At 73.0% G+C, this 20,066-nt stretch overlaps 5 protein-coding genes across 6 annotated transcripts; 4 read left to right on the top strand and 1 right to left on the bottom strand.

The window, feature by feature from the left end:
• Positions 1-1,846: 1,846 nt before the first annotated feature.
• TUBB4B (tubulin beta 4B class IVb) lies at positions 1,847-4,110 on the top strand (the record flags this gene model as incomplete). The annotated part of the gene is made up of 4 exons (XM_084259696.1): positions 1,847-1,903; positions 2,180-2,288; positions 2,360-2,470; positions 2,939-4,110. 4 exons carry the CDS (start codon positions 1,847-1,849, stop codon positions 3,997-3,999), a joined length of 1,338 nt encoding a protein of 445 aa, XP_084115822.1. The 3' UTR covers positions 4,000-4,110.
• Positions 4,111-4,121: 11 nt separating this feature from the next.
• Positions 4,122-6,754, bottom strand: CIMIP2A (ciliary microtubule inner protein 2A; the record flags this gene model as incomplete). Of its 2 annotated transcripts, none has more annotated exons than XM_084259694.1 (7): positions 6,491-6,754; positions 5,363-5,577; positions 5,041-5,294; positions 4,829-4,955; positions 4,638-4,732; positions 4,398-4,515; positions 4,122-4,210 (listed from the first exon to the last, which is right to left on the bottom strand). In XM_084259694.1, the coding sequence occupies exons 1-7, from the start codon at positions 6,544-6,546 to the stop codon at positions 4,122-4,124; spliced, it is 954 nt and encodes a 317-aa protein (XP_084115820.1). In that variant the 5' UTR covers positions 6,547-6,754. The 2 variants fall into 2 exon arrangements, with proteins under 2 accessions (XP_084115820.1, XP_084115821.1); XM_084259695.1 differs by having other exon boundaries at positions 4,829-4,910.
• A 1,625-nt stretch (positions 6,755-8,379) lies between these two features.
• On the top strand, positions 8,380-9,688 carry STPG3 (sperm-tail PG-rich repeat containing 3; the record flags this gene model as incomplete). Its single annotated transcript, XM_084259706.1, has 6 exons — positions 8,380-8,498; positions 8,563-8,705; positions 8,779-8,913; positions 8,984-9,072; positions 9,168-9,453; positions 9,555-9,688. The coding sequence occupies 6 exons, from the start codon at positions 8,380-8,382 to the stop codon at positions 9,686-9,688; spliced, it is 906 nt and encodes a 301-aa protein (XP_084115832.1).
• A 2,064-nt stretch (positions 9,689-11,752) lies between these two features.
• On the top strand, positions 11,753-16,313 carry NELFB (negative elongation factor complex member B; the record flags this gene model as incomplete). Its single annotated transcript, XM_084259697.1, has 11 exons — positions 11,753-11,803; positions 12,053-12,283; positions 12,789-12,974; positions 13,249-13,361; positions 13,790-13,892; positions 13,999-14,094; positions 14,422-14,564; positions 14,643-14,749; positions 15,470-15,611; positions 15,687-15,795; positions 15,880-16,313. 11 exons carry the CDS (start codon positions 11,753-11,755, stop codon positions 16,024-16,026), a joined length of 1,428 nt encoding a protein of 475 aa, XP_084115823.1. The 3' UTR covers positions 16,027-16,313.
• Positions 16,314-18,353: 2,040 nt separating this feature from the next.
• Positions 18,354-19,595, top strand: TOR4A (torsin family 4 member A; the record flags this gene model as incomplete). The annotated part of the gene is made up of 1 exon (XM_084259700.1): positions 18,354-19,595. One exon carries the CDS (start codon positions 18,354-18,356, stop codon positions 19,593-19,595), a length of 1,242 nt encoding a protein of 413 aa, XP_084115826.1.
• Positions 19,596-20,066: the final 471 nt, after the last annotated feature.

Below are 20,066 nucleotides of genomic sequence, written 5' to 3'. Positions count from 1 at the left end.
GAGACCCCAGACCTCAGGGTACTCTCGAATGGAACCCCGAGGGGCCTGGTCCCACTCATTCCCTGGGGAGGCTTTGGGGGACTCCTCCTCCCCAGGGTGGGGGGCAGCGAGAGGGAAGAGGACCCAGCACCTCTCTTTCCGGGGCGGGTGAGGGCGCCCACAAAGGCTGACCGCAGGTCCTCTGAGGCCGCGCAGGGCTGCGTGCCTGCTGCCCCTGCCGGGCGTAAGGCAGCCTCCCCTTGGGACCGCGCTGCCGGGGAACAGAGCCGGCCTTGTGGCTGCTCTGGCAGCTGCGGCCAGAGCGGGAGGGCTGGGGCCCGCACCCCCAGAGCCCCCCGGCCGGCCCCAAGCAGGCTCGCCTCTGCACGGCTCCGAGCGCCCTGGCTCGGGGTGCCCAGGGCCGCCCTCCACCCAGGCCAGCAGCAGGTCCGCCCGGTGGGTGGGGGCGGGGCCCGGCGGTGCACCTGGTGCGGGCTCTGGGGCTCACACCCGGCATGCGCCACCCGCATGTCGCCAGAGGAAAGGGAGGCACCACATGGGCACCCGAGCCCACGGGCACAGGCCCCAGGCCGCGGGGCTCTTTCCAGTGAGGAGCCTCAGGCCGCCGAGGCTCTGACCCGCCTGCGTCTCCGTCCGGCCACCACGGGGCTCGGCCCGTCACGGGGAACCCGAGCTTCTCCCCCCGGCTTGTGACAACCCACGGCCGGGAGGCCCGGGCAGCTCAGCCCCTGGCAGGGCGCGGCGAGGGCGCAGGACGCGCCCGCAGGGCCCGAGAAGGCGGGCGCCGCGCCGGGGGGAGGGTCTGCGAGGGCGGGGCGCCCCCCGGGCCCCGGGCCGGGCCGCCCCTGCCGACGCCCCCGCGCGCGCTCCCCGGAGGGGCCGGGGCAGCGGGCAGGCGCACCCGAGGCCGCGGCGCCGTCCAGGGCAGGCGGCCGGGCCCGGGCCCCGCCGGGAAGCGCCGGGGCGGAGGCCGCGGGCCGGGCGGGCCGCGCGCACCCCCCGCGCCCCTGCGTGTCGGCTCAGCCCCGGCCCGGCCCGAGCCGGGCGGCGAGCGCGTGTCGGGGCAGGCCCGCGGCGGGGGCGGGGGGCGGGGGGGGGCAGGCCCGCGGCGGGGGCGGGGGGCGGGGGGCGCGGGGGGGCAGGCCCGCGGCGGGGGGCGGGGGCGGGGGGCGGGGGCGGGGGGCGGGGGCGGGGGCGGGGGGGCCCCGGCGACCGGCGCGCGGCCAGGGCGTCTCCACAACACCGGCCGGGCGGGGCCTCGGGCGCTCCCCGCGGCGGCGGCGCGGCCCGGGCGGGGAGCGGGCGCGGCCCGCCAGAGGCGCCGGCGGCGGGGGCACCCGGGCCGGGGCCGGGGGTTGCGGGCACGACGCCCCGCGCCGGCCGAGGGCGCCCCCCGCCCCGCGCCCCCGCCCCGCACCCCGCACCCCGCGCCCCCGCCCCGCGCCCCGCACTGCGGCGGTTGCCAGGACGCGGCCCCACGCAGCGCGCAGCGCCGGCGCCGGCGGCCGGGCGGCCAATGGGCGCACAAATCAATCATTTGAAACGCCCAATGGACGCAGCGTGCCGGCCCCGGGAGGGGGGACTTGAGAGGGCGAGCCGGGCTCTCGGCCGACCAATGGGGAGGCGGCGGCTTTAGGCAGGCGGGCCCTAGGGGCCTTGAAGGACGGGGCTGGCGCCAATCAAATGCAGAAGGCGGCCGGCCTCGTTCTGGCTGCCCAATGCGGGGCGGGCGGGGCGGGCGCGGCGGGCATATAAGCGGCGGCCGAGCGTCGGTTGTAGCACTCCGCGCGCCCGCCCGCCCTCGGCCCCGCTGCTGCCGCCCGCGCCCGCCGCCGCCGCCGCCGCCATGAGGGAGATCGTGCACCTGCAGGCCGGCCAGTGCGGCAACCAGATCGGCGCCAAGGTGGGCGGGGGCCGCGGGCGCGGCGCGGCGCGGCGGGGCGGCCGGGCGGGAAGATGGCGGCGGCGGGCGGCGGGCGGCGCCCCGCACTGCGGCCCCGGGCCCGGCGCGGGCGCGGGCGGGGGCGGCCCGGGCGGGGGCGGGCGGCGGCGGGCGGCGGCGGCGGGGCCCCGGGGCCGCCGCGGGGCAGGCGGGAGGGGGAGGGGAGGCCGCGCCCGTCCGGGGCGGGGCGCCGGCCGCACCGGCCGCCGTGACTCAGCCCGGCGGCGCCGCGCGCAGTTCTGGGAGGTGATCAGCGACGAGCACGGCATCGACCCCACCGGGACCTACCACGGCGACAGCGACCTGCAGCTGGAGCGCATCAACGTGTACTACAACGAGGCCACCGGTGAGCCCGCGCCCCGCGCCCGCCCCCCGCCCCCCGCCGACGCCCCCCGCTGACGCCCCCCGCCCCCCCAGGCGGCAAGTATGTGCCCCGCGCCGTGCTCGTGGACCTGGAACCCGGCACCATGGACTCCGTGCGCTCCGGGCCCTTCGGCCAGATCTTCAGGCCCGACAACTTTGTCTTCGGTGAGCGGCGGGGGCTGGGCGGCGCCGTGGTCCGGGAGGCGCAAAGGTCAGAGGCGGCCCCAAGGTCACCGTCCTCAGAAGCCAGCGCGGCTCCTGGCCGCTGTGTCCACGCAGGGCGCTGGGCTCCTGCAGCTCCCCATGCCCCGCCCCGCGGTCACTCAATCTCGCCTCCCGGACAGGCTTGGGAAGGAGGCCCAGCTGTCAGCCTGCCGGCAGGGGCCCCCATGCCTCCCCCGGGCGGGCGGGCTGAGCCCTGGCGAGGGGGTCACCTGCCCTTGGGAATTGGCTGGGCCGCCGGGGAGGGGCCCACTTACTCTTAAACCGTCTCGGCACACCCCCAACTTCTAAACTGGCCGGCTGCCGCCTCCCGGGCTGTCTTCTCCCGGCAGGTTAGCCCTGCCCGTCCCCAGGCACCCTCTCTTCAGGTGGCCACACCCCTGCCAGAGAGTGAGGGCTGCTGTCTTGCAGGTCAGAGTGGTGCCGGGAACAACTGGGCTAAGGGCCACTACACAGAGGGCGCCGAGCTGGTCGACTCTGTGCTGGACGTCGTGAGGAAGGAGGCCGAGAGCTGCGACTGCCTGCAGGGCTTCCAGCTGACGCACTCGCTGGGCGGGGGCACGGGCTCTGGCATGGGCACGCTGCTCATCAGCAAGATCCGGGAGGAGTACCCCGACCGCATCATGAACACCTTCAGTGTGGTGCCCTCGCCCAAGGTGTCGGACACAGTGGTGGAGCCCTACAACGCCACCCTGTCCGTGCACCAGCTGGTGGAGAACACGGACGAGACCTACTGCATCGACAACGAGGCTCTGTACGACATCTGCTTCCGCACCCTGAAACTCACCACCCCCACCTACGGGGACCTCAACCACTTGGTGTCGGCCACCATGAGCGGGGTCACCACCTGCCTGCGCTTCCCGGGCCAGCTCAACGCCGACCTGCGCAAGCTGGCCGTCAACATGGTGCCCTTCCCGCGCCTGCACTTCTTCATGCCGGGCTTTGCACCGCTGACCAGCCGGGGGAGCCAGCAGTACCGCGCGCTGACCGTGCCCGAGCTCACCCAGCAGATGTTCGACGCCAAGAACATGATGGCCGCCTGCGACCCGCGCCACGGCCGCTACCTGACCGTGGCCGCCGTGTTCAGGGGCCGCATGTCCATGAAGGAGGTGGATGAGCAGATGCTCAACGTGCAGAACAAGAACAGCAGCTACTTCGTGGAGTGGATCCCCAACAACGTCAAGACGGCCGTGTGCGACATCCCGCCCCGGGGGCTGAAGATGTCGGCCACCTTCATCGGCAACAGCACGGCCATCCAGGAGCTGTTCAAGCGCATCTCGGAGCAGTTCACGGCCATGTTCCGGCGCAAGGCCTTCCTGCACTGGTACACGGGCGAGGGCATGGACGAGATGGAGTTCACCGAGGCCGAGAGCAACATGAACGACCTGGTGTCCGAGTACCAGCAGTACCAGGACGCCACGGCCGAGGAGGAGGGCGAGTTTGAGGAGGAGGCCGAGGAGGAGGTGGCCTAGAGCGGCCCGTGGCGGAGCGTGCGAACTCTTTATTCCCCCCCAGCCTGCTCCGGCCGCTCTGCCGCACCGCCACTCGCTCCTGCCCCGACGCCGCCGGCTGTACAGATGCCATTAAAGGGTTTTCACAGCGCCTGCTGCCGCCTCTCCAGTTCTTTCTGATAGGCCTTGCGCGTGCTGTTGCCGAAGGTCAGGCCGTAGCTGTCCTGGGTGGCTGCGAGGGCACAGTGCTGCGCTGAGCCGGGGGGGGGGGGGGGGGGGGGGGGGGGGGGCGCCCGGCCGGCTGTCTGCCCAGCACAGGCGGCGCGTCTGCGGGAGGGTGGCCTCCGCCTGGGGCCCGAGCCTCCCGTTCCGGCCCTGGCCTTGAAGCGGGCGGGCGGCCGGGAGTCCCGCTTACTCACCTGGCACCAGCCCCATGTAGAAGGGGACCAGGCCCCGGCTGCTGTAGACGACCTTGTCGGGCCAGTGGGTCCGGGGCAGCCTCTCCCCCAGGGCGCAGACGGGGTTTCTGAAGAGGAACTGGGAGGAGAGGGGGAGCCTGTGAGCAGGAGGCTGGGGCTGCCCTACCCCCGCCCATCAGGGAGCTGAGGCCCGGTCAGGAGGCCCCCCCCAGTCTGCACCCCTGGGCCGGGGGGTCCCACCTGGTTCTTGTCAAACTCGTCCATGGCCTGTGTGACGCCGTCGCGGTAGTTGACCCCCATCACCCAGGCAAAGCGGGGGACGAAGCCAGCGTAGCCTGGGGGTGGGAGGAGGCCGGTCTTTCCTGTCCCACCGCCACCAGACCCCGCTCCCGCCCTTCAGCCTGCCGGGGGTGGCTGGCCCCGCGGTCCACCTGAGATGGCCTTGCGCTGGATCAGGTTGGGGTGGTCCAGCTGGGGCAGCCTCTGGAACCTGCCCACGTCCAGCGTCCCCTGCTGGCGGGCCGGGGGCGGGTACTCGTCCCTCCTGCAGTGGTACAGCTGGGGGGGGGGGGGTGGTCACCGCCCTGGTCTCCTGGGCCTGGCTGCAGCGAGGCTGGCCCCGCCCGCTGTGTCTCCCAGTCACCTGGTAGCGCCCGGGGGCCGTGTGGACGGGAGTGGTGCTCTTCCAGCCCTCCTCCCCGAGTGCCAGCCGCAGGCCTGGGTGCCCCAGGTCCCCCCTCCTGCCCGGCGGGCACGGGGGGTAGGGGGGGTAGGGCATGAAGCCGGCAGGCAGTGGGGCCTGCCTGGACACGCTCTCCCCGGCGGGTGGCCCCTGGCCATCCTCCTCCTGGGCTGGGAAGCGGCCCACGATCTCGAAGTTCTTGTGGGGCTTCAGACCTGTGCGGGGGGCAGCTGTGAGCACGGGCGGCGGCCAGGCAGGGTGGGCAGGCGGGCAGGCGGCTCACCCGTGTAGTGCGGGATGTAGGGCTCGAAGAGGTCGTGGCAGGGGATGGCCGGGGGCTTGGGCTCGCTGAAGTCCTCGATGAACTTGGGCTTGGCGATGGGCGAGAGCACGGAGCAGGGGCTCTTCTGGACGCTGGGGTCCGTCAGCAGCTGCGCGGTCGTGCGCCCATAGGTGTTGCCCACCTGGTAGCGCAGCTGCGGGTAGAAGCCGGCGTAGCTGCGGAGAGGGGGCAGCAGCGCTCCAGAGGGCGGGTCCCTGGGTGGGCAGCCCTCCCGGCACCGTCCGCTCCTGTGCTTCCCGCCCAGGCCGCCCCGCAGCCACTCCCACGCAGGCCCAGGGCAGGGAGGCCGCCTGCCCCCCAAGGCTTGGGGGATCCGGCCCCGCCAGCGGTGGCAGAAGGCGGAGCAGGAGCAGGGTCTGGGGCGGGCGGAGGCTGCAGCAGCGGGACTGAGCTGAGGGCCATTTGGATGCAGCACGGGGACCTGTGGGTCCCCCAGGAGCGTAAGCTGTGTCGGAGCCGGCCAGCTTACCTCCCGGGCTCTTAGGCCCATGCTCTTACGTCACATGGGCTCTTAGAGGTGGGCTTTTTCGTGGCCTCGGACAGACAGCCCCTCCTTCCCGAGGGAGAGGGAGGAGAGCAGCGCCCTCTGGGGCTACCCCAGTGATGGGCAGGCTCCCGAGGCCTGGCAGGGGTGGGGCAGCCCAGGCCAGGTCCTGGAGCTGCGCCCCTGGGGGACGGGCTGTAATGGGGCCCACTCTGGGGGGCCACCCGAGGGCCTGGGGGAGCCCGCCCAAGGGAAGGTGGGGGACTCAGGATGGCAGGAGCCGCCTGCATACGTTCCCCCTGGCCCTTGTACAGTCCCCTCAACAACCCCCTCAGGGCCCCCAACTCCCCCTACACGGCCCCTCCTGGCCTGCTGGGAGCTGGCGGCTGCCGGCCCTTCGCCTGCTTCCCAGGAGCTGCGTGTCCAGCACAGGCTCATACCCTGCCCATCTCCCTGGGTGCTCATCTGCTCCCTAAGGTGAGCCCCACATGGTGAAGGTTGGCCCCAGCCTGGGCCACTGTCCGGCCACCTGCGCTCCCGCTGGCCACCTGGCCTGCTCTCCGCGGCAGCCGAGGCTGGCTCACCCGGGGATGTAGTGGGGCTCAGGCGTGAAGAGCTGGTGCTTCTGAGCAGCCGTCATGCCGCCTCCGCTGCGCCTGTGCTGGCCGAGCCCCAGCCCCGGCCCAGCTCCCTCCCAGGGAGGCCCCACTGCCTGGCAACCATTGTGAAGGGGCCACCGTGCTGGACGGCGCCCCCAGGCGGCTCCCCAGCCACTTCACAGATGGGGCTGAGGCCCAGGTGGGGAGGGAGGGCTCCCCAGCCAACCTGGAGCCCAGAGACCTGGCTGTTGGCCCTCCAGGAGGGCAGCAGGATTGGGCCTGCCGCCCCGACAGGCCAGGAGCCAGCTGGACAGCTGCCGCACCACCAGGGCGAGGCCGGGGCGCCCCAGCCCAGGCGCCCACAGGGCGTCACCATGGGAGCCTGGATGTGCGGGACTCTGACCACCCGGGGCCTTTCCCGGGAGCTGGCACGACCGCCCAGTTTATTTTTTTTTTAAGACTTATTTATGCACACAAGAGCTGGGGTGCAGGCCAGAGGTGCGGGGGGTGAGAGGGCTCCCCAGAGACAGAGCGGGGACCGGAACCCGCAGGTCCACTGAGATCCACTGCTGAGGGGAGCAGCAGGGAGACAGGAGGGGTCTGCCGCGCCCTGTGGGTCACTCCCTGGCCGGGGGTCGAGCTCAGGCGGCAGTGGCTGCACAGCCTCACTGTGCTGAGACTAAGCTCTGCGCCCCCAGGGCGGCCCCATGACTGCCCACTTCAAACAAACCTCGGCACACACACCTTTGCAGGCAGCACTTGCTCATCTTACAAAGGAAAGAAAATATAAAGAAAAGGCGAGCCAGCTCAAGCCGTAGGCTCGGCTGTGACAGGCGCCGGCTCCTGCCCCACCCCACAGGTGCCCAGCCCCAGCCCTGCGGTCAGCAAAGGGCCGGCAGCCGCAGAGCCTTCCTCAAATCAACGCCAAAGTGGCCGCTTGCGACGCCTGCACCGTGAGGGGGGCTCCTGGGGGTGGCTGCCTGGATGAGCGCCACTTCTGCCCCTGGGGATGGCCAGCAGTCAGCTAAGGGCAGCCCAACGTCACCCTCAGGGCCACGAGATGGAGCCAGCCTCGGCCAGGTGTCCGGCTCGAGGCCTCCAGTGCGCAGCCACGCGTGGCCACTGGCGACTGTCTACCTGCCCGGAGCCCTGGCCGGACACACCCAAGACAGGCCGGCCGGAGCTGGTGGGCAGAGTCCGGAGAGGCAGAGACCCTCAGGCCGGGAGAGCTCCGGGCACGAGACGGACTTGACCTCACTGTTCCGGGTGGACCAGGCCAAGGCCTGGGTGGGCAGGCACTGCCGGGCCCTGGTGCTCAGTAGCTCTCACACACTCTGGCCCTTGATTCCTTTGCATTTTGTCCAGGGAAACCCCATCCCTCTGGGCACGCCTCTGGCTTCTGGTGGAGGAGCCTCGTGTTGGCCCCCTGAAGGCCAGGTCAGCCTCTGGGCCACTCCTTCCGCTGTGGCTTTGCTTTTGCAGGGCTTGAGCGTCCAGCGGGGCCGCCTCCCGCTCCAGGGAGACTCCCTGGGCCCTTCACACTGCCCCCGCCTTCCCCAGGCATCCTGTAGAACCTGCTCCCTTCCCTGCTGCTGTGGGGGCGTCCTGCAAGGTGCGGGCGCCCTGGCGCCGAGTCCAGAAAGGGGAGGGTCTGAAACACCGGGGAGAGGAAAGGTGGCTGGGCCAGGGGTCACCTTCTGGTCCTCCTGACCAATGCTGGCCCCAGGGTGACCTCTTGGGCAGGGCAGGGGACCTCTGGGGGACCCTCTGGGCCACGCCCCCAGGCTGGACAGGGCTCTGTTCCTAGGGTCCCTGGCAACAGCTCGTGAGGTCACAGAGCCCAGGGTGTCCAGGGAGCAGCCAGGGCCCTGGCAATGAATTTCGACCAGAAGGCGGTGAAGTTCCTGGCAAGCTTTCACGTCAATGGCGGCAGACACTGGGCCCACGGCCCGCTGAGGCAGGGGCCACTCACACGTGCCCTGAACCTGGGGTGGTGGGCGGGCTGGGGGCAGCTGGGGGTAGCGGCTGGAGGGACTGTGCCCCGGGATCTTCTGCAGGCCCAAGGTTGGTCTGGGACTGGGGCCCACCTGGGACACCATGCGGCCCCCAAGGGTGCAGAAGTTTCCAGCCAGCCTCAGGAAGAAAATGGGCACCCTGCAGGAGCCCTGCCCTGGCTGCACCCACAACCTGAGGGAGCTGGGTGAGCGAGGGCCGGGCGGTGGGGCAGGGTCGGGGGGATGGCGGGCACTCAGGGGTCCGTGGCTTCCCGCCAGTGCTGGAGCGACGGCCCCCCATCCTTATCGACCTGGACACCCCGGGCCCCACCACGTACCAGGTGCCCGACGCCTCCCTCCGTGAGTCCTCCCCGCACCCCCACTTCAGCATCGGCCGCAAGCATCCTGCCCGTGGTGCGTGCCATCCCACACCCTGGGGGGATGTGGCACCCACGTCTGTCCCCAACACGCCACCTCCTTGCAGAGGGTGGTGGCCGCAGGGCCTGGCATTCCGTGTGGCTGCAGAGCGAAAGCCCCTTCACGCAGAAAACCGACTTCAACCAAGAGCTAAAGGTCCGGAGGTCACCCCAGTGGCCCCGCAGGGGGCCTGCAGGCGGGGACATGCAGGTGCGGGGAGGGGTCCCGCAGGAGTCGCTTCTCCTCTGCAGTGGCCATCGCCCGCTGACTACCTGCCCCGGAGCCGGCCCGCCCACCCAGCCTTTAGCTTTGGAGGCCACTGCCCGGCCCCTAAGACACCTGAGGCCCACTACCGCCTGGGGCAGCTGCTGGCCAGGGGTGTGGGGCCCCAGACACCGCCCTCCTCCGAGGCCCGGGGGGACAAACGGCCGGGCCCCAACGCCTACAACATCGTCCCCGGGAGCCGGCTGCGCAGCCCACACCCGCCCGCCTTCTCCATGGGCCAGTCGCCCGCCTCTGCCTCCTGGATCCGCTCCCGTGAGGAGGCCTGGGCGGAGGGGCCGGGGGGCTGGCGTGGGGCCGGGGCTGGGTGTCCAGGGGCCACCCGCTCGAGACCCAGGCTCTGGTCTCCCCTGCAGCCCACACCCCAGGCCCCGCCGCCTACCATGTGGAGCACTGCTTTGACTCGCGCTTCCCCGCAGCGCCGGGGGTGCTCATCCAGGGCGTTCGGAGGCCCAAGCGCCACGACACGGGCCCCTTCTGTGCCATCTAGACCCGCGCGGCCGGGCCAGGCTTGGAGGCCGCCGCCCTGGAACCCGGGCCCTGCTGGCCTCCGGGCCTGGGAGGGGAGCCTCTGGCCACAGACCCACTGTGGGCCAGGACCAGCAGGGCCCGCTGGCAGCACCCGCCCAGGCCTTTGCTACCCAGAAATACAGTCGCTGCCTCTGAGCATCCTGCGGCATGGCGTGCAGCCCTGTCACCCTGGCCTCCTGGCAGCCCCTTGGGTGCTCTCTTCTCTCAGAGGGTGGCAGCTGGGGCTTCCTGGCCAGGGCCAGGGCGAGGCGGATACCCTGTGGCCATCAGGACACCCCGACCTCACAGAGACCCCCCCCAGGGCCAGTCCTGCAGCCAGTCCACCAGAGGGTCAGACGGCTGAGCTGAGGGACTGACAGCTGGGTGGAGTGGGGCCAGATTGCCTGAGCTGCCATCTTGGGGTGCGGTCAGCCTGCCCAGGCACCAGGGAGGGCCCAGTGGACCCCACTTGCCCCCAGGCCTGGCCCAAAGACCCAAGCGGGGCTTGGCTGCCTGAGTCCCCGAACTTGCCCAGAGTCCACCCTTGGGGCCTTCCTGCGGACAGCTGCTGCTCATCACCATCGGCCTGCCCTCCCGCCCAGGGCTGGCCCCAGCTGTGTCCGCCAGGGCCCCTGTCCTCCAGTTCCTCCCCCCGCCTCCCCCCTGCCCTGGGCGGGCCCGAGCCACGCCTCCCCGAAGAGGCGCCGGGAGCTGCCCCCAGGGTGCGGCCGCGAGCCCCGCAGGAGCCCAGGCCCGGGGACTCGGGGCCGCAGCAGGGCGGCCACTGGCCGCCGGCCCGCACTGACCAGCTCCGTCGCGGGGCCCGCCCCGGCCCTGCGCGAGCGCGCCGAGGGGCGAGGGCGCTGCGGGCCCAGCCGGGCGCAGAGGAGGGCGGCGCCCACCCCCGCCGCCCGCGCCCGCCGGGGCGAGGTCCTCCGTGCGCCCCACGACCAGCGGGGCCCGGGGCGGGGCCTCTGGCGGGAGCTCGGGGCGGGGCCTCTGGCGGGAGCACGCACGGCCTGGGGCGGGGCCTCGGCGGGCGGGGCGGGGCCTCTGGCGGGAGCACGCACGGCCTGGGGCGGGGCCTCGGCGGGCGGGGCGGGGCCTCTGGCGGGAGCACGCACGGCCTGGGGCGGGGCCTCGGCGGGCGGGGCGGGGCCTCTGGCGGGAGCACGCACGGCCTGGGGCGGGGCCTCGCCTCCCTCTGGCGCCCGGAACCCCTGCGCGGCGGCGGCGCGGTTTCCCGGGGACGGCGGGCGGGCGGGCACCCGTGCGGGGCGGAAGTGCGCGCGGAAGTGGGCGGTGCGGGCCGAGCCGAGCCGAGCCGAGCCGGGCCGGGCCGCGCTGCGGGCGGGAGCTGGCCGAGCTGGAGGGCGCGGGGGAGCGGGGCTCGGGCGGGGCCCGGGGCCCGGGCGAGCGGCCTGCCGGGGGCCCTGCGGCGGCCGGGGCGGCGCCGGCGGAGCGCGGCGGCGATGGGGCGCCCGGCCGGGCGGGGGCCGCGGCCGCGGCCGTCTTCGCGGGGCTGCAGGACCTGGGCGTGGCCAACGGCGAGGACCTGAAGGAGACGCTGACCAACTGCACGGAGCCGCTCAAGGCCATCGAGCAGTTCCAGGTGCGGCGGCGCGGGCGGGCCGGGCCTGCCCGAGCGCCCCGCCGCCGCCGCCGCCGGGCCCCGGCCTCCCCGCGGGCCTCCCGCGCGGCCCTCGCTGACCCTCTGCCCCGCAGACGGAGAACGGCGTGCTGCTGCCCTCCCTGCAGTCGGCGCTGCCCTTCCTGGACCTGCACGGCACCCCGCGCCTGGAGTTCCACCAGTCCGTGTTCGACGAGCTGCGGGACAAGCTGCTGGAGCGCGTGTCCGCCATCGCCTCCGAGGGGAAGGCCGAGGAACGGTGGGTGGCGGCCGCGGCGCGCCCCGCCTGAGCCCGAGCGCCGGCCCCGGGCTGCGCGCCCCCGCGGCGGCGGCGCCGCGGCTCAGCCTGTCTGCGGTCGCTGCAGGTATAAGAAGCTGGAGGACCTTCTGGAGAAGAGCTTTTCGCTGGTCAAGATGCCGTCCCTGCAGCCGGTGGTGATGTGCGTCATGAAACACCTGCCCAAGGTCAGCCGCCTGCCAGTCCAGGGCGCGCTCAGCTGCGGGGAGGGCTGCGCCTGCCCCAGCCCCAGGGTCCGGCTCCCGGGCCAGCACCCGCAGGCTGCGGCTGGGTGCGAGCAGCCCTGGGGCCCCTGGGACAGAGCAGGGGGCCGGCTGGCAGGCAGGCAGGCTGGGGCTGGGCTGGACGAGGCCTCGCGACCCCTCCTGAGGGAGCCCTGGGCACCAGTCCCGCTCACCGGCCTGTGGCCCCGGCAGGTGCCGGAGAAGAAGCTGAAGCTGGTGATGGCTGACAAGGAGCTGTACCGGGCCTGTGCCGTGGAGGTGAAGCGGCAGATCTGGCAGGACAATCAGGCGCTCTTCGGGGACGAGGTGTCCCCGCTGCTGAAGCAGTACATCCTGGAGAAGGAGCGCGCGCTGTTCAGTTCCGAGCTGTCCGTTCTGCACAACTTCTTCAGTCCTTCCCCCAAGGCCCGGCGCCAGGGCGAGGTGAGCCCATGCAACCCAAAGGCCTGCGTGTCGCACTGGCTTTGCTGCCGCGCTGGCCTTCAGCAGCCTGGGGTGAGCGAGGCGAGACCTACAGTTCTTTCGGGGAAAGAGACAGCCTCTTCACCCCTCCCAGGGGCAGGTCCCTTGCTCTTTGACGTTGCCTCTGTAGAGCAGTGCCATGTGTGTGTGTGTCTGTGTGTGTGTGTGTGTGTTTGGGGGGGGCTCTTCTTTGTTGGTCTTGTCTTAGATTCCGCTTGGGGGTAACCGAGGCTGTTTTCAAGGGTTTTTGCTTAGCCCAGCCCCCGGCACAAAGGGAGGACGGGGCACAGCCACGGTGGAGGCAGCGATGGTAGCTGTGATGCTCTTCCCGACCCGCTGTGCCCGCCGGGGCCTGGGTGGCGATGTGCAGGCCGGGGCTACGGGCAGGGCGGGGCAGGGCCCCAGCAGCCTGGCCCCGAGCTGGCGCAGGGTTCCCTGGATACTTAACGCTGCGTGGCGCCCGCAGGTGGTGCAGAAGCTGACGCGCATGGTGGGCAAGAACGTGAAGCTGTACGACATGGTGCTGCAGTTCCTGCGCACGCTCTTCCTGCGCACACGCAACGTGCACTACTGCACCCTGCGGGCCGAGCTGCTCATGTCCCTGCACGACCTGGATGTGGGCGACATCTGCTCCGTGGACCCCTGCCACAAGGTGCTGCTGCCCGGCCGCCCAGCCCCTCCCCTGCGTGTGTGTGTGTGTGGGCAGGGCGGGGACACGCCGGCCGTGCAGCGTCCTGGGAGAGACGCAGTACCCACCCGGGCTGGGCCCGGAGCCCTTTGGGACGTTTGCCTCCCCAACACTGCTGGCCGTGGGGCATGGGCCCTCCTGTGGGTTGACTTTCGACCTGGTGCGAGCACCAAGTAGGGGGCAGGGGCGGGGGCGAGGCGCTGAGCCCTTCCTCGAAGCGCTGTCTCCGCTGCTGCAGTTCACTTGGTGCCTGGACGCCTGCATCCGGGAGCGGTTCGTGGACAGCAAGAGGGCCCGGGAGCTGCAGGGCTTCCTGGATGGAGTGAAGAAAGGGCAGGAGCAAGTCCTGGGGTGAGGCTTGGCCGTGCACCGCACCCCAGCCCCGCTTCCCCCACCAGCGCTGCCCCCTGGCCTGTGGCAAGCAGGTGTCCAGCCGTAGCGTGGGAGAGCTGCCCTGCCAGGCCTGCTGCCCTGGGAGAGCCAGGGCCGGTCTCGGGCCAGAGCCGGGGCCCTGTGCTGGGTAGTGGTGCCAGAGGGGGTGGGTGGAGGCCAACGCCGGCCCCACCGTAGCTCCCGCTGTCCAGGACGCTGGCTGGACCGATGGTCAGCCGGGCTGGGATACAATTTGTGTTTAAACCTTTTAACTCCTCGGGGTCTCTAGTTAAGTCGAGGGTGAATCCATGCGAGCCTTTTTGGCGGCAAAAAGTGGGTTGTCCTGGGGTGGAAGGATCTGGGGGGCTGGGAAACCCGCCTGCTCCATGCCAGGGTCTACCCTCCAGGGACCTGTCCATGATCCTGTGTGACCCCTTCGCCATCAACACCCTGTCGCTGAGCACGGTGCGGCACCTGCAGGAGCTGGTGGGCCAGGAGACGCTGCCCAGGGTGAGCGAGCTGCCCAGGGGCGGGGTGGGGGCATGCTGCCCAGGATGAGCATGCTGCCCCAGGGGTGTGCAGGCCGGAGGTGAGCGTGCTGACCCCTCCCCCGCAGGACAGCCCGGACCTGCTGCTGCTGCTCAGGCTGCTGGCCCTGGGCCAGGGGGCATGGGACATGATTGACAGCCAGGTCTTCAAGGAGCCCAAGATGGTATGGACCGGCCAGCCGCCTCAGGTCCCCAGAGGGCAGTGCGGCCTGAGTGCCACCAGGGCCCTGAGCTGGGTACCTGGCTGCCTGCTGACCTTCCTGGGGTGGGGGGGTGGCCCTCATGGGGCACACCTTTGTGGGTGTATAGAGCATCTGTGGACCTGTCTTAGATCAGGCGCTGGCCGGGGTCACTGGAGGGAGCGGGGCAGGAGGACAGAGGGCTGAGGACTAGGAAGTGGCAGTCTGGGGAGGCTGGAAGGACAGACCCTTCCCCGCTGTTGGGAGAGGTGGGGACATTGCTGGGCCCAGCATTGGGGCTTCCCTGGCCAGGAGGTGGAGCTCATCACCAGGTTCCTGCCCATGCTCATGTCCTTTGTGGTGGACGACCACACCTTCAACGTGGACCAGAAGCTTCCCGCTGAGGAGAAAGCCCCGGTCCTGTACCCCAGTGCGCTGCCAGAGAGCTTCACTAAGTAGGCAGGGCGGGCCTGGCGCAGCGGGGTGCCTGGCGGGGCGGGCACGGGGCGGGCGTGCTCTGACCCCGGGCGCAGGTTCCTGCAGGGGCAGCGCCTGGCCTGCGAGGTGGGCCTCTACTACGTGCTGCATATCACCAAGCAGAGAAACAAGAACGCGCTGCTGCGCCTGCTGCCCGGGCTCGGTGAGTGGCCACCCGCCCTTGCTGGCTGTGCTGGCGTCCGTGCATCTCCAGAAGGCTCCTTGGGCGCCCTGGCAGGGTGCAGGGGCGCAGCACTGGGGAGCCCCCCTGGCTGGACCCGACTTGCGCGTGGCCACGGGGAAGAGCGCCCTCCTGGGCCTCGTTGCAAGCTGGCTGGCCCCTCCCCCGAGCGCAGGGTCTAGACTGGGGCCTGCAGCAGCTCCCGGTGCAGAGGGACACGTGGGAGAGGGCGCTGGTGCAGTGGCCGTTCAGTCGCTGGGACTGGCCAGGCTGCCTCTGGGCCCCGCCCTGCCTCTGGGGCCGCCCAGCCGTCCTTCCTTGTACACATCGGTGCGGCTGCTGCCTGCCGTCAGTGGGCGCCGCGAGTCTTCCACAGTCCCCTGGGTGTCTGCGAGTTTGACGGCCCTGTTTGGGGGTGGAGGGTGGTCTCGGCTTCCCTGCGGGGCAGGCCTGGCCAGCTCCCTGGATGGCTCTTCACCCTGTGCCCTAATCCTGGTGTTTTCTCCCGGAGCCAGTTCGCTCCAAAGCTGGGCCCGCCCCTAGGATGGCACCTGCCCCACCCCACGGCCCCTCCCTATGCCCGCCTCCCCCGCTGGTGCTGGCTCCGGGGGCACCACAGTCTGTGGGTCCCGGGCAGAGGGCCGGCTGTGGGCAGGGTGTGGGCGGCAGGTGGCTGGGCTGACCCTCGCGGTGCCGCCGCAGTGGAGACCTTCGGCGATCTGGCCTTTGGTGACATTTTCCTGCACCTGCTCACGGGGAACCTGGCGCTGCTGGCTGACGAGTTTGCCCTGGAGGACTTCTGCAGCAGCCTGTTTGACAGCTTCCTCCTCACCGCCTGCCCCAGGTACCTGTCCTCTGGGGCGTCACGCGCGGGGCGGGGCGGCGGGGCCTGGCCTGGCTGCAGCTCTCGCTCTTGCAGGAAGGAGAGCGTCCAGCGCCACGCACTGAGGCTCCTCGTACACCTGCACCACCGGGTGGCCCCCGCCAAGCTGGAGGCCCTGCAGAAGGCGCTGGAGCCCACGGGTCAGGTGGGTGCCTGCGGCCGCATCCCGGCATGACTGTTGCTGACCCGCGCGCCCGGCTGAGTCGCTCCCACTGTGCTTCCCCCACAGAGTGGCGAGGCCGTGAAGGAGCTGTACTCCCAGCTGGGCGAGAAGCTGGAGCAGCTGGACCCCCGCAAAGCCAGCCCCGCCCCGGCCACCGAGCCCCCAGCCCTGGAGCTGCCCCTCCCTGCGGTGCCCGCCCCGCCGGCCATCTGAGGCCCTGCTTGCTGGACCCGGCCACCTCCTGAAGACCGCCAGACCCCCGACCCCTGTCTGCGGGTGGCTGCACCAGCTTGTCCGCCTCCCCACCGTCTCAGCCCGAAGCAACGAGCAGGGAGAGCCCCGTGTCCCCGGGGAGCGGCGGGGCAGCCGGGGAGACGCAGCCACAGGGACTCCGGTCGGCCCGCTGCCCCGGCAGGCTGCACTCAGCGAGCAGGGACCTCACCTCTGCCTCAGTTTACCCTCAGGCTTCCTGCTCCTGTGCTCACTGGACCGTGTGGATGAGCGAGGGGTTCGCGTGTAAATAAAAGACATTTTGGTAATGGCGGGCGAGCTGTTCTGTGTGGTGCCCGCCCGGACGCCCCGGGCCTGCTGCTCCCGCTGCCTCGGCTCTCCTGCCCCACCTGGCGGAGGCAGGGGCCGTGGTGGCCAGCGCGCCGCAGGCTCCAGCGCCAGCGGACCCTGCCTAGTGACGGGTGGCTGCCGGGCCACAGCAGGCAGCAGCTGGGACACTGCGGCCCCTGCGGCCAGCTCCCACAGGGCCCCTTTGTGCCTGGGGCGAGCAGGTCCCTGAGGCCCCCAGGTGCTCGCTGAGAGCAGGCCCTGTGTCTGCCGCTGGCCCCCGCGAGGCCTCGGCGGGCCTGGGGCGTGGCAGAGGGTGGGGCCTGGGCATGCTCGGGGCAGGTGGCGGCCTCTGAGAGGCAGAGGGGCCGTGGGGGTCACCTGTTCCGGAGCTGGCGGGACAAGCCGTAGCCGCATGGACAGGAGCGCCCGTGTACCCCGGCCCACAAACACCACCTTCTGGCACGAAGGGCCCCCAGGCCCACGAGCCACATGTCCAGCAGTGGGCCCGCGTGGGCGAGGGAGGCCGAGCTGGGCAGTGGCCTGGCCGAGGCGTCTGGCACGTCGGACTGGCAGCAGGGAGCTGGGGCGGCTGCCTTGGGCACAGCAGTCCTGGGTGGGGCCGGCCTGGAGACAGTGGGTGCTGTCGGTGTCACGGCTGGTTTGGGGGTGGCACTGGCTGGCAAGCCCAGTCTTGGCTAAAGATGGGGGCCGGGAAGCGTCCAGCGCCCCGAAGCTCTCGTTCTTGACCATCCCTGCAGGGTGTGCAGCCTGGCCAGGGGGCTCCAGGCTGGGGAGGTGGGCAGGCAGAAGAGACTCCTCCGGAGGCACCGGGATCAGGGATGGGGCAAGAGCCTGTGGTGGGAGGGGGTGCCCGGCTGGGCAGAGGCCCTGGTTGGTCCCCAGGGCTCTGGCCTGACGCCCCCCCACCCCCACCCCGTCGCCAGCAGGCAGCCTGGGCCCTCTGCCCGCAGGGGCAGGCGCGGGCACCTTGCTGGTGGCCAGTGGGTGGCAGGCGGGGCTGCAGGGGCCTCGCGCCCCCCAGCCACCGGGGGCCTAGACCCAGCCAAGAGGACTGGAGGGGCGCAGGGCCCAGGTGGGGGCGCCGCCGGCCGGGCACCAGGGCCCACCAGCCAGGCGTCCCCCTGCGGGGCCTCTGGCCGTCCAGCCTAAGTCCCGCCCGCCCCAACGGGGCTCACTTCCTTTGCCCAGAAGCGGAAGCCTGCCCAGAGCTTCCTCTGCCCCGACGCGGGACGCAGGCTCGCCGCCCTCCAGGCCCAGGCCCAGCGGGGCCGCCTCCCCCGGAGCGGGCGCTTTCTGCTTCCCGGGCCGCGGGCCTCGAGTCCGGCCAGGGCGGGGGCGGCTGTCCCGGCTGGGGCCGGCGCGGCCCGCCTGACGCAGCTCGCAGGTAGGGGAGGCCGGGGCCGCGCCCCGCTCGCCGGCCGGCCCCGCCCAGGCCCTGCCTCCCGGCCGTCCCCTCCCCCAGGGTGTTCGCGGGGCGCGCGGTGGGCGGGCCGCCCCCTCTTGTGGGGTGGGAGGCTGGGAGCGCCGGGCGCGGCGCGGGTGCAGGGTCGGGGCGGTTCTCGGAAGCGCGGGTTCGGGCCGTGCCCCCCCCCCCCGCCAAGGGTTGGCAAGTGTGGGCGGCCGGGGCTTCCCGGCGCCCCGGGGCGCCGGCGGCCGCCCCCCTCCCCGCTGCAGCAGCAGAGCCCGGCGCGGCCTCCCCAGGAAGCGGAGCCGAGCCCGGCAGCTGCGCCCTCTCCGCCGGCCACTTCCTCGGGCCGCCGCCGTGGGGGGACGCGAGGGATTTGCATGGGGCCCGGGCCGCTTCCTGCCCGCGCGCCCGCAGCTCCGCCCCGGCGCGGCTCCCGGGGGGAAGCCCTCGGAGGAGGGCGGCCTCGGAGGCGCTGCCGCCGGCCGGTCGGAGACCCCCGCCTTCCCGTTGCAGGACGGACGCGCTGCATGCCGAGGGCGGCCCCGGCGCGATGGACCTCGGCCCGCGCAGCCTGGAGCCCGCGGCCGCCCGCGCCCCCGGCCCCAGCCTGATGGCGCCCGTGCGCGCCGTGGTCCGCCTGCGCCGCCGCGTGTGCCACCTGCGCAAGCGGCGCCTGCTGCTGCCCGGCGCGGGCCCGGACTCCGGCCTCGGGGCGCCCCGGCCTTGCTGCGGCTCCCGGACGCCCCGCGCCGACGCGGAGCAGCCGCAGTTCTTCACCTTCGACGGCGCGGCCGAGCCGTGCCCCCGGGCGCCGCGCAAGCGCCGGCGGCGCAGCCGGCTGGTGCTCTACCCCGAGACCGCGCGCAAGTGCCGGCCGCGCGCCGAGCGCCGCAGCCGGGCGCAGCGCTGCCTCCTGCTGCTGGTGGCCATCGTGGGCTTCCAGGTCCTCAACGCCATCGAGAACCTGGACGACAACGCGCAGCGCTACGACCTGGACGGGCTGGAGAAGGCGCTGCGGCGCGCGGTGTTCGGCCAGCCGGCGGCCGTGGCGCGCATCGCGGCGCTGCTGCGGGACTACCTGGCCACGCACGTGCACAGCCGCCCGCTGCTGCTGGCGCTGCACGGGCCCAGCGGCGTGGGCAAGAGCCACGTGGGCCGCCTGCTGGCCGGCCACTTCCGCGCGGTGCTGGCGGACGGCGCGCTGGTGCTGCAGTACCACGCGCGCCACCACTGCGCCCCGGGGCGCGCCGTGCGCTCCTGCCGCGAGGAGCTGGGGCGGCGCGTGGCCGCGGTGGTGGCGCGCGCCGAGGCGGAGGAGAAGACGCCGCTCGTGGTGCTGGACGAGGTGGAGCTGATGCCGCCGGAGCTGCTGGACGAGGTGCGGGGCTTCCTGCAGCCGCAGCGGCCGCACCCCTTCCGCAACGCCATCTACGTGCTGCTCAGCGGCGCGGGCGGCGGCGAGGTCACGCGCTTCGCGCTGCAGAACGCGGCGCGGGCCAAGCTGCCGCGCGGGGACGGGCCGCGGCCCGAGGAGGAGCTGCGCGCCAGCCTGCGCGGGCTGCTGGTCCGCGAGCACCCGCTGTGGCAGGCCGCGGCCATCGTGCCCCTCCTGCCGCTGGACAAGGCGCACGTGGTCAGCTGCTTCCGGGAGGAGATGGCCGCGGAGGGCTTCTTCCCCGAGCAGCGCGAGGCCGAGCTCCTGGCCGCGCAGCTCAGCTACTACAGGGTGGGCGGCCGCGAGTTCGCGGTCACGGGCTGCAAGCAGGTGGTGGCGCGGGTGAACCTCCTGTAGCCGGGCCGCGCGGACGGCGGCGGCGGGAGGGGCCCTGGGAGCGGGCCCGCCCGTGAGGCCCCTAATAAACGTGTCTGTGGCAGTCGGGCTGCTCGCGCTTCCAACTCCGCACCCCTCGGGCCGGTGCCCCCCCCGTGCCCCCCACCCCGTGCCCAGCGCAGGCGCCCAGGAGGCGGGCAGTCGGGCCCACGGGGCGGCCGACAGGACCGACGCCTCCGCCCGCTCCCTGCCGCGGGGGCCCTGGACGCGGCTCGGCCCTGCCGCGCTCTGGCCTCGGGGCTCCCCAGGGCCGTGGGGCGGGGCCTCCTCCCGCGACCTGGCCGGTGCGGCCCCGGGGCGCGTAGGGCGAGGGGGGCAGCCAGGGGCCCGGGTGCCCCGCCCCGCCCCGCCCGCTGCAGGCCCCCGGAGGAGGCCCTGGCCTCGGGCGGGCAGCAGCCGGGCCGCCCCTCGCGGCGTCGGCGTTTCCGGAGC

The sequence above is a fragment of the Talpa europaea genome, assembly GCF_964194135.1.
Source record: "Talpa europaea genome assembly, contig: HAP1_SCAFFOLD_60, whole genome shotgun sequence".
Taxonomy (NCBI): Eukaryota; Metazoa; Chordata; class Mammalia; order Eulipotyphla; family Talpidae; genus Talpa; species Talpa europaea.
The sequence above is the reverse complement of the archived record's forward strand: the minus strand, read 5'-3'. Positions and strand labels throughout refer to the sequence as shown.